This window comes from Trachinotus anak, unplaced genomic scaffold, assembly GCF_046630095.1.
Source record: "Trachinotus anak isolate AG129_WGS33_773 ecotype Australia unplaced genomic scaffold, CSIRO_AGI_Tana_v1 ptg000014l, whole genome shotgun sequence".
Classification (NCBI taxonomy): domain Eukaryota; kingdom Metazoa; phylum Chordata; class Actinopteri; order Carangiformes; family Carangidae; genus Trachinotus; species Trachinotus anak.
The window spans coordinates 10,310,259-10,322,776 of NW_027273865.1; the positions used below are offsets into that span (position 1 = coordinate 10,310,259).

Genomic DNA, 12,518 nt, shown 5'->3' on the forward strand with positions numbered 1-12,518 from the left:
GAGCAGTGTCTCCGCTTCTTGACTCCTCCTGCGCGGAGGAGGAGGCGGGACTCGGTGCACCTAAACAGACGGAGGGGTTACGCATTGTGCTCAGTGTGTCAGTACTGCATCCACAGAGGAGGAGAGGGGGAGAGGGCCACACAGCGGCACCGCCAGCCAGAATAAACCCTGACTGTTCAGAGAGAGGACGAATCTGCGATCATCCCTGCATTGTTCCGTGGACAGCGTAGTCTTGCGCTTTTGCTGCCACCAGTCTCCGGGCTGCAGGAGGAGAAGCTGGGGAGGACTCGCCTCCCTGAAAAGCCCGATCTGTTGGTGGCGGAAGGGACGTGATATGAACCCCTCGTCGGCTTAAACGGCAGTGCAGCTGAATATCCCCGTTTTCCGGAGGATCGGAAGGACATCTAAACCTTTAACCTGCACTTGAGGGCCCGAGAAAAACCTGCAGCGATGCCCGGGTTTGACTATAAGTTTCTGGAAAAGCCAAAGAGACGGTTCCAGTGTCCGCTCTGCAGCAAGGCGATGCGGGAGCCGGTCCAAGTGTCCACCTGCGGACACCGCTTCTGTGACACCTGCCTGCAAGAATTTCTAAGGTACAGTCTGTGTGTGCATGTTTTTGTGTATTTGTGTGTGTATGTTTTGTGTATATATGTGTGTGTGTGTGTGTGTGTGTCTGTGTGCTGAGGAGAATAAAGAGAAGGGTCCACCTCACTGAAGGCGATACCGGAGTCTACAGCTTTGTTCAGTTTCGGTCGAGCAACAGTAAATAAAGCATGTGTAGGTGTGTCCTCCTCACCAGGTGTTTTTACTCTGATTCTACTGTTTTCTGGTGCTGCTGCACAGTGCAACAACAGAATATGAAGCCTGGTTTGACCCCCCCCCCTTCTTTTAGGTTCAGGTGTGTTTTCTCCTGAACATCCTCTCTGCATTTGTATGAAAACAACACTGGTGATGAGCCCATGCAGGTATTTTTCAGACAGGTAGAGGAGGTGGTTTTTGTTGTTGTGACCACATCATGCATGAGTCAAAAAAAAACATTAGGTTTGAAATGGTGCAAATGATTTTTTAGTGTCTTTTTCTTCTGTCTCTCATGCTGTGGGGTTTGTGTCCTGTAGAGGGCCCCTGCCTCCTCATCCTGTCTGTGTTTTGGCCCTGGGGTGGTTGAGTTTGCATCGGTTGTGGGTTGGGGGTGATGAGGTAGAGGGGGTGTGTGTGTGTGTTGGAGAGTCTGTCTTGAGCCCAGGATTAGACCGATTCCTTCATCAGTGTCAGTCACAGCGCTGGGGGGCCACTGAGAGACCTTTCACTCTGAGGTCAGCAGTCTGACAGACCCCAAGCTCACCTCCTCACCTCCTAATCTGCAGAACATTGAAGTCTATGTTAAGACAAAGAAAGTCTTTGTCTTAACTTTGTAGATGACTCTGGCACAAAACAGCCACTAATGTCATATGTTTAAAATCATGCAGTTTTCTGAATCTCACTTTTAATACCAATGACAACGTGGACAACATGCACATCACCTGAAGTTGCATCATAAACTTCTTTCCCAGGCTTTTATACTGTAAGCATCGCCGTATTATGAAGTAAACGTCTATTGCATGCAGTCAAGGCCAGATCAGGAGGCCACTGTCCAGGGGCCCCCGAAAGTCTTACATTCTGTCAGTGTTATTTCATTAATTGCGAATTTCTTAAAAATTTGCACCACTGTGATGGGTCCTGCATCCTCCAACTTGTGGTCGCACCACATAAGAACAAATCCCATATCAAAGTGCTTCAATTTTTTCTGTGTCAAGTAGTTAACACACAAAAAAACTCAAGTAACATTCAGCAACCTAAAAAATTATGAGTTTACTTTCTCAGAAAACTGGGAAAACATACAAATATTCACATTTAAGAAGCTGGAACAAATGAATTAAAATTTACTTTATGCTTAAAACTCAGTTATCAAAATTGTTGCCAATTAATTTTCTGTCAACTGACTAATCAATTAATCGTGGAATCATTTCAGCTGTACAGCACTGTGTATGCTGGGTGCCTAATGAAACTGTGGAGGTCAATAGGGGCCCATTGACAAATTTTTGCCCTGTGGCAACAATAGAAGGTTAATCAGGCCATGGATGGAGTAGATCACCTCATGTGTCTGTTGATTTATCCCTTTGTGTGGTGTTTAATGGGACACATTTATCCATGAGAAACAGAACTCTGCTCCATACTCGAGGAGTGGGATCCTATTTTATATCCATATGAATAATAATAACTCTATTAAGAGTAAGCTTTTAATGAAGTTGAAGAACAGTGGCTTAGAAAAATCTTGTCAAAGCCAAACTAAAGATGTACATTATGTGCATATCAAAATAAAAAGTTTGTCTCTGAATCTTTTCAAAGGTGTTGTTTTAAAATGTGTCAAATCTTCTGAGTGGAGAATCAGGAACGAGCATATGTTTAACATTTTCAACTTTACATCTGCTTTCTAGTGGCGCGTTGGTTAGACAGAATAAAAACTCAGCCCTACCTGTACCTGTGCGTCTCTGTATGCGTGACACAATGATAACAGCTTCATTCATTTATTCATATGTTGTGAATGAGTGGATATTCTTTATTCACAGACAGAGCGACCGTATCCATGTTGTTATGGTTACTGAATCATGTGTAGATGATTTACAGTGGAACACCAGGCTCTGTGTTGTAGATATCACCAGTGTTGACATGTTTTGTGATCCATATCAGATCTACAGTGATGATATGGAAAGACAAATAGAGAAAGACAAAACAGAAACTTGCTGTTTGCTCACCTTTTGCGGAGACGCAGACTGTCTGCAGTTCCTAAAAAAGAGCTGTGAATCATACTATTTCTCCTCAAAGCCTTAAAGCTTGAATATAAGTTAAATATAGAATTTTAATTGTTAAATTCAGTTTTACAAGTCATGAAAATGCTGTGGTTTCTTAGTTTGCTGGATTTCTGCTTAGAAATCGGCTCAGTCTGACTGGAGTCTTATTTCAGTTACAAAGTGGGTCTTACTGCTGTTTAACTATAAGCTGCACTGAAAAAAGATTTTAAAATATCTCCAGTTTCACTTGATGAAACTTGAAGGCACCCTGAGGGAAACTCAAATAAATAAGACAACACTTGCCATCAGGAAAGTGGAATATCTAATCTAATAGATCTATCTAATTCGGCTTATCACGACCTTCTGTCAGAAAAAACAGACAGGAGGGGGGTGGAGATGTGGATTAATGCTGGAAATGCATTAACCACTCTGTCGTGAGTTGCTGGTTTTTACCTTGAGTCATCAGGAAGCCTCCTCTGGCTTACTAAACAGCAGCAAATTGCATCTGGCTGGAAAGCAGCAAATTCAGATGAACAAAGCGAGCGAGGGAGGAACAGTGTTCACTGCTGATCAATGAGTTTGGCCTGACGCTTTGTCTGCCTCATCCTGCCCGCCTCCGTGTTCGTCCTCCAGTTTATGCTCCTTTTTTTTTTTTGACTCCCACTGAATTTGACTGAAGTTTCACAACTTGTTAAAGTTTTGAGTTGAGTAACAGTGTGCTTCTGTTTGGTGAGGATGACGGTGCAGATGTGATGATTTCCTCCCTGTCTGACCTGCATGACCCAAAGATACAACAGCTGGAGCAACATCTGAGACACTGGTCATCTTTTACACCTTGGTGCATTAAGTGCACAATCCTGCAACAGGTTAAAAAATACCCCTTTATAATGAGGCACACTTGCAATTGCAGACTTGATGATTAAAACTCTTTATTCATGACTATAACTCCTCCTGTGGGCACCCGTAAGTAGAAGCTGTTGTATAAACACATAATGAATGACAATACAGTAAAACACAGCTGTAATGATAATTGTTAACAAATACTGTGCATATATAAACACTTACAAAATGTCCCTCTATCTACATACAACATCACATTACATTATAGTGTGATATATACTATTTATATGTTGTTTATAAATACGATGAGGTGAAGTAAAGTGTGAAAAATAAGATATTTGAATTCAGTGACGACTGTTTCTTAAGAAACGACTGTTAACACTGAAGCAATCCCATACAGTAGCATTCTTCTGTGGCTTGTTGCAACAGAGCAGCGGGCTCTGGAGACGGCCACACAGCCATCAATGTGAAAGTGGGCAGACTCGGCTGGCAAGCCCGGACTGGATGTTGCATGCACAGCCTTCAAATTATTACTGCAAAAAGATCAACCTAGTTGCTCAATGGGTGAAGCATTAGCTAACGACTGTCTGTCAGCCTCAATAAACTTGAACTCTCCTCACAAAAGATGCGTGCGCTCCATGGCTAAATGAGCTGAAAGTGGCCTCCACTGGCACACTTTGTCAATTAAAGAGGCCGTGCAGCCAGTCTGTATGTCAGTGCGGCCTAAGGTGGTGGAGTCGATGAAATATCATCTGCTACAGGTATAAATGTTTATATAAACTTTATTCTACCTGAGAAGTGGACCAGGAAATCCTGTTTAAAGCAACAAGTGAATCAAGTTGACGTCTTTGTGAGGAGCAACGTGATCTTTTACACATCACTAATCTGACTGAATCTGAATTATGTCTGTGATTGTAACATGCTAACACTCCTCACCACTGTGGTATTTGATGTAATACCTGATAGAAGATAGTGTGTTACCACTCTCTAATAATGCACCCTTTATGAAGGCTTTATAAGCTATAAGTAATGGCATTATCAGTGGTTAATAAATCTTTCACTGATTCTTTATAGATCAGTTATAGGTCATTAATAACACGCTAATAACACATAAACAAATGTTGGGTCATCAGGTGATGAAAAATCTCTCTGTTACAGTTGTTGACAACCACATTAATAAACACGCATATCTGTTATAAATCATTAATTGTGTGTTTATATGCTGCTTATAAATGCTGAATAGGGGAGTATGAATACTGAGTTACTTTAGAAAGGGTTCATCCTGTATTTTCACTTCAAAGGAAGTCAAAATAAAGTGAAATGTCCCTGAGAGGCATTTGAGGAAACACATGAATTGTTCTTACTTCACCATGTCTGAGCGCTGAAAGGAGCTGGTGTGTGCCTCTGTGTCCACAGGCATGTTAGCATGTGATGCTAATGGGCTGTGTTCCCACCCTGGGGAGGAATGTCTAAATACTCTGCAGCAGCAACAGCAGTCCTGGAGGCTGCCCTCGCTCCGAGCGAGAGTCATGGGGTAAAAGCAGCCCAGCCCTGCAGCCTTAACACAATCTGCAATCACATATGAGTCACATGCTTCAACAATTCAGTGCGTGCTGAACGGGGCGGGCCTTTGTTTTAGCAACACTGCCTCTTTAATAAAGGAGAATAACACTTAATGGTATGTAACACAATTTCCTTCACTGTGTGAGGGCTAAGTAGGGCTTATGGCCGTGCCACACATGCCAGGTCTCATGGCTCATCAGTCCTGGGTCTACTGAGCCAGAGTAATGCCATGCAATGTGACAGTGGTGTCTCTGTGGGGATGATGCAGTGCTGTGCCACAGCCTTGACAGGGGTGTAATTGGTTTGTTCGGCTCGGGAGCTTCTTCCTACAGGCCTCCACGTAGTCGTATGTAGTGCAACTGCTGACTTACCCAGAGTCACAAGGAGCTCCAAAGTGGGCTAATATGAGAATTTTTCATGGCTCGATTATTCACTGTCCAAAAGCCAGGGGAGTGTTTTTTGGAATGGGCCATGATTCATTTTAACTTTAGTAGTTTTTTTTCTCCCCTCAGTGATGTAGGTGATACTCATTTTTTCTGCCACGCTCTCCCACGTTTTTATAGTCTGAATGCCCTGGCGCGCAATCAGCAGCATTACAAGTACTACAGCCAAACGCTGCCTCCCTCTTTTACTCTTCTTTCAACAGCAACTGTCTGTCTTATTTGAATATGTGTGGGTTTACTTTAGTGGAAGCAAAAATGATACAGGGTTTATAAACTCTAACTAATGACTTGGGCTGCAGCTAGTGACCATCACTGAAATGTCTGGAAATCATCAAAAAAAAATCACACCTGAACCTAAATCCCTTCACAACTTTGAAGAGCTGAACACCACATCCTCAAATGTCTTCTCCTGTTTGACCAAAAGTCCAAATATGCAAACATATTTAGTTTCCACCAATATATGACAAAGAAAAGCAAGAAAATGTGCTGTTTGAGAGGCTGGAATCAGAGAATATTTTGCATTATTTCAGTGTTTTTGCCTCAAAAAATGATAAATCAATTATTAAAATAGTTTTGTAGTTAGTAGAAGTTAGTAGTTCAAAGTTTTTCAGCTCTACTAGTGAATCAGTCAATAAGGGCTGCAGCTGTCTGTTGTTGTACATCTGGGGTAAGCCAGGTTGGCTAATGTTTTTCTTTATGTAGCTTTATATTTAACAGACATGAGCATTTCATCTAACGCTCTGCAAGAAAGCAAATAACTATATTTCTCAAAATGTTAAATTGGTCCTTTACAGACCAGGAAAGAACACCTATCAAAAGAATGTTTTACATCCTGCTCACAATGTTCTTATTCATTGCGTACAATTTATTTGTAAAGGATTAGCAAATGATTTATTTACCATTAAAGCTTAAATGTAGTAATCATTTATAAAGGGTGACATATTAAGTGGCACCAAAAGAATCTAAGAACAGATGTGATCAGAGACATGTTTGGCTCTTTTAGCAGATGGTTATCTATGGTCGGATTTCGCTCCTTTAAACACATGATAAATCAACTTCTGTCCATTGTGCGTGCAGCCGTGCAGAAGGACGTATAGAGCGGCACTTTAGCTGCCGTGACAGGGCGTTTCTTAAAGGGCTAAATGGAGCTGTGTTGCATTGGTGCCCAATGTTGTGTGTCAGCCTGGCACTTGAAGCAGCTGGGGCTTTGTGTCTCAGTGGGTATCTGTATCTGAATAGGACCAATGCCATGGATGGCTGATAAATGACTGTGTGTTCATTACCGTCCCACGTCCCTCAGGCCCATCACAGAGACATTCACAGTCCCCCGCAGGTGTCCGAAGGCTGCACAGGCATCCTGGGTCCAGATCCGGAGAGTTCGGGGGGACTTCAGTGTCCCATCCTTCTCTGACGACAACGGTGGTCAGTGAGCTGCGCACAGAGAGATGCTGTGTGTAGCTGAGTGAAAGCCCTCAAGCCTCTGCGCTCTGCACTTTGGGCTCTGTGAAGGCCTCTTGGAGCTGTGCACTGAGGCTGCTGTCAGCTGATGTACTTGGGGTGACAGAGCTGGAAACAGCCCAGTAAATTTCAATACATCAATGCATAGAAAGAGCCACTCACTTGGAGAAGAGAGGGGGAAAAAAATGCCTGCGAGATACAGCAGCATTTGTGTAATGGAAGAACAGTCGGTGCTCTATACCCTGCCTAAATGTAGCTACACTTCCATGATGGTCAGCACCTGTAAAGTCTAGAGACAAACATCAACAACTGTGAAGCTGTGCCACCCACTCTTCTCTCTTTTTCTACCTGAGGTGCATAGCAGGAAGTCAGTTAGTGACTGAACGTTCCTGAACTTTACACGCCACCACCCTCCTGGACTTTGAAACTAATGATTATACGAGAAGTCAGTGATCTTTAAAGTTTAACATGGATGTTTACTTCCCACTGCTTCAAGCATATTACTCTCTGAATTTAGACATACAGATCCTACAACAAAGGCCTTTTAACATTAAGCCATTTTTTATTCAAAACATATTCAGTTTGTATCAAATAAGACTGAATAAACAGAAAATATTCACAACTGAGGAGCTGGAACTAGTGATTAAAATGACTATCGTGATTAATGATTGATTATTCAAAAAACAATACGTTACATACCGTAAACGTTTGTTTAGTCATAGCCATTCAGGAACACTTCTGCTTATTTAACTTACTTCAATTCATTGTCATACAGCAGTTAACGCAATGCAGCTTATGAATTAGGAACTAGGGTTGCAACTGTCTTGATTGTTTATTAACCAGCTGGTTTGTTTTTCGATCAACTCATTGATTATTTTGTCTTTAAGTTGTCAAAATAGATTTAAATGATTATTAGAATTACCTGGAGCCAAAGGTGGCTTATTCTGTTAGTTTGTTTTAACCACAAACATTGTGAAACCCCAAAATACTCAGCTCACAATGATATGAAACAGAGAAAGGTACCAAATTTGTAAGACCACAACCAGTCAATATAGACATTTTTGCCAAAAAATGGCTGAAATGATTAATCAGTGATCTAAAGATGAGCTAATATTTCTATCATCTCTAGTAAGAACAATGATGTTTCAACTTGGATGCACATTGAACTAAATGGGCCCAAGTTGAGCCTGGGAAAGTAATTCAAACAAACAACAGGAAACGACCCCAAATCACTGTGTTTTATGGATGTAAGGAAATGGATGTTGACATCTGATAGCCAGTAATTACCCATGTTTGGAAGGCATGAAAGCTACCATGAAAGATGAAGAAAAACTGCAGTTCTGACCCACAACATTGGTTTAAAATTAACGTATAAACACCAGAGAAATTATACAGACAGTCAAGTAATTCAGTTAATGACAAACTTTGTCTGCTCTTTTGTTTACATGCCCTGTTTCACCTGTAAACAAAAAGTCCACTTTTCCCACTAGTAGTCGATGTAAACAGGCAACATGAGAATAAAGTTTCCAATGAATGAGTAATAAATATTCACTCTGGTTCAAATGGAGAGTTTTCTTTCATTGAAGTTCATCTGGAAGTCAACAATAAACTCAACACAACCACTTCAGTCAAGCAAAATAACAGTGTCAGCACTTTGTATCTATTTTTGTTTTAATTGGTCGGCAACACGGCTCTTTCTGGGAAGCTTTCAAGAAATCGACAGGAAATAATGGACCTGTAAAATAAAAGTGATATCAAGAAAACAAAGTGCAGCAGAAAATGAGCCAGTTGTGGCTAAAAGACATTTGCAGAGGAAACTTGCTTCACTCAATGCTCTTGTCCTTATAATTTGGGGATTTACTCTGAAGTGTTTGTTCTCGTAAGTGTTTCTACAAAGGCGTCTGTCTGTCCGTCCTCCGTCACCCCAGAGACAGACAGATAGATGTTAGCCGGCCTGCTTCAGGATAAGGTAATTGAGGCGAATCTCAGGGGAGGAAGCTGAGAGGCTTTAGAGATGCAGCTGTGATGATGACATTGCTGGGAGAAAGTGTCCTGACCATTTCACACAGCTGCAGACGAAATGTTATTGTGAGACTGGTATTGTCACAGCTGTTTGCATGAATGTACAGAAGAGATGGAGGGGCCCTTTAAAGTCTCCAGTGGTGCAACAGAAAGTACTGTGTTGTACAAATCTGAGGTATTTTACCTGAGTATTTCTACTCCACTGTGGTTCAGACTAGGAATATTTTTGCTCAACTGCATTTATTTAACAGCTTTAGTTACTTTACAAATCAAGATTTCTATGCAAAACACATGAAGAGCTCATAAAATATGATGCTTTATTGTAGGTTAAACTACCAACAGTATAAAAATGTAGAGTTCAAATGATTATTTGACTGACAGACAATCATTTGGCCACTGAAGAATCATTCCATTAAAAATCAGCTGCACCAAGTAAAATACGGCCGACACATTAATGTGTTCGGGCTTTTACTGACGAAGTATTTCTACAGAGTGGTATAAGTACTTTCACTTACGTAAAAGATTTGAGTACTTCTTCCACCAATTACTTTTCCTATCCGTGTAACAGGGCAGAGCTCTGAGCGAGTCACTTTCAGGTCACATCGTCTATCGGCTGCAATGGAGTTTATTAGTGACAGCCAGTTTAGGCTTAATTCATCGCCTTTGAAAGACCCATGAAAGTGGTTTTATTTGATTCATGAGCAAAACAGCCTTGAGAGTTCAGCCAGTTGCAGCTTTAGAGAATAAAACACATCCTAAACGCTCCGACTAAATGCTCATTTTGTGTACTTACAAAGACCTCTAGCTGACATGAACCATGACTGTCTCAATCAGTGACCACACAAAGTGTCTTTTCACTTGCCGTGTGGTTGACAACGATATGAAAGGCAATTTGTGGTTTCGAGAAAGTCTTAAAGCCGTGACTCAACTTCCACACACCCGCATCACTCTTCAAATTACTGTTTGACTTCATGTTACATAGAAGAGCTGAACTCGTCAACGCAGGTGGTTTACAAAGCTGGCTTACCAAACTGACGAACCTCCCCACCCCCCACCCCCCAAGGGCCTGAAAACTCCAAGATTCACTGTGTGTTGATTTAGTGTGTGGTAATTCAATTAATTGCATGTTTGTTAAGGAATTTGATCTGCATAAGTGCAATATCAGGGCAGGCCCTGCAGCTAATTTTGCTAATATGCCCCTGTATACATACATAGTAGATATTCCTAAATAAAGTGCTGTTTTACCAAATTGCCACGTAGGGGCTTTAAAGCAAATCTAATTACAGTTTGAGTTATGGTTTTGGATCTCTGGTAAGACAAAATAAGACATTTAAATATGTCAACTTGGGCTCTGGGAAACTCTGATGCTCATTTTTCAGTCCTCTCTGACATTTTGTAAATGATAAATCAAAAAAATAATCATAATAATAAATAATATTAATATCCACAAATCAAATGACTAAATGACAGCTGTGATTATCTGAACTGAGCAGCAGCAACACTATGGACCAGTTATGGACATGCCTCAACTTGCCCTCCTCCATAAGAGCTCCTTTAAAATGAAACTCACAGCCTTTTGGGCCAAACAAAGACGGAAAACATTCCAGCTATGCAGTGAAGCACCTTACCCCTCACACAGCGAGCATGCTGGGACCCAGCCACCAAACCCAGCCCTGCTGCTGGATCACAGCCAGTTGGCCCCGATCCGAAAAGCATGGCTAGTGCTTACACGTGCCTGAGTATGCATGCTATGTGAAACAGCTCAGATAAAGGTATGTTTATCATAACACATACATGCACTCCGCCTGTTCCCACAGCGGAACATGTGAGCCCCTCCAGAGGCTTGACATGAAGGCTTGTAGTTGGGATGTTAATGATCATTTTAGGGTTCAACAGCAGATATTTTAAGGTATGAGAGTTCAAAACCATTTCAGTGCTCAGTCTGGCTACTTCTGAGCTCTGCTTGCTATTGTGCTAATTGACCCCCCCCCCCCCATCTGTTTGTCTGTGAACGGGTCACTGAACAGACTAGAGAGCCGATAGACACAGTGTGCATACACATACAGCAACACACACATGTTCAAACTCCCACAGAAATGATTCCAGCTGAGGCTCCAGAACAGGGTGTTCATCCATCAAGCCCACCATTAGGGCCAATTAGTTGACTAGTTGACTAACAGAAAACGCTTTTGACAATCCATTCGCAAATAATTTTTTTAACACATGTACCAAACATGACCTACTTTCCGCTTTTCCTTGTCTGATGCGATGGTAAATTCTATATCTTGGTTTTGGACTGTTGGCTGAAAAAAACAAGCCAACCTGGGCTTTTGGAAATTGCAACATCTTTTTTTTTTTTTTTTTTACTATTTATTGACCTTTTATATATTAAAAGTGCATAGTATTATAGAGCAATTAGTAGATGAATTTTGAATAATCTTAATTTTTAGGCAAAACTGACAAACATTTGTTTTTCCCAGCTTCTCAGACGTGAGAATTCACTGCTTTTCTTTGTCATACATGATAGTAAACCAAATATATTTGCATGGTTTAGAAGTGTTGATCAGATAAAACTATTTCTCAATTAAGAAATAAATATGGAAAATGTTCTGAGAAATGACTTTGATGATGCAGCAGGTTCACAAGTTCATTTCTCTTGAACTTGAGTCAAACTGATCCAAACGGAAGTAATGTCTTGTTATTATTCATATAGGAGGTGAAGCGTACACATACTTTCAGGAAAGCCGTCTGTCTTCTAGAATGAGAGACATGTTTTTTAAGTTCACAAATACACAGCATATACTAATTAAACAGTGAACCCTCTGATCCGCATCATGTCCATCGATGTGAGATGCTCCTGTGATGCTCTCGCAGAGCTCTTGTTTGCACTGGGGAGTTGTCTTTAGGAGCAGTGACTGCTGCAGCAGTTGCTGAGCTGACAGGAAGGCATGTGAGGAATCTGTGTCTGAGGTCTGAAAGGCGAGCAGCTGGGAGCGGAGCACAGAGCGAGGGGAAGTGGGCGGCTCGCTGCCGGGGCACCTGTCTTCAGTGAAAGGCTCCTCTGTAGAGCTGAACAGGTGTCGGCAGAGCAGTTAAGCCCTTCACTTGAAGCGAACACACACTGAATTATCGTCATTTATCCGCAGGGGCCACATCAATGTTAAGGTCGCTGCTCAGTTGCCCCTCTGCCTTTCCGTCCCCCCCCACCACCTTTTTTTTCTTTTTTGGAAGCGATGGGGGCTTCCTTCCTGCCAAGACTCTTCCATCTTACCCTCATTAGCTGGTCTGTTTACTGTGGTGGTCCTTTAACCAAACAGCTCAATGACAGTGACAAGTGCATTAACTCCCTTGTGTTGTGTCTGAG

General features: G+C 41.7%; 1 protein-coding gene across 1 annotated transcript in view; it reads left to right on the plus strand.

Moving 5' to 3' along the window:
- Nucleotides 1-41: 41 nt before the first annotated feature.
- Nucleotides 42-12,518, plus strand: part of traf4a (tnf receptor-associated factor 4a) — a 36,395-nt gene continuing 23,918 nt past the window's right edge. Inside the window, exon 1 of the mRNA XM_071497031.1 lies at nucleotides 42-593. Coding sequence (XP_071353132.1) covers nucleotides 451-593 — 143 coding nt within the window. The 5' untranslated portion in view covers nucleotides 42-450. The remainder of the gene's footprint in view (nucleotides 594-12,518) is intronic.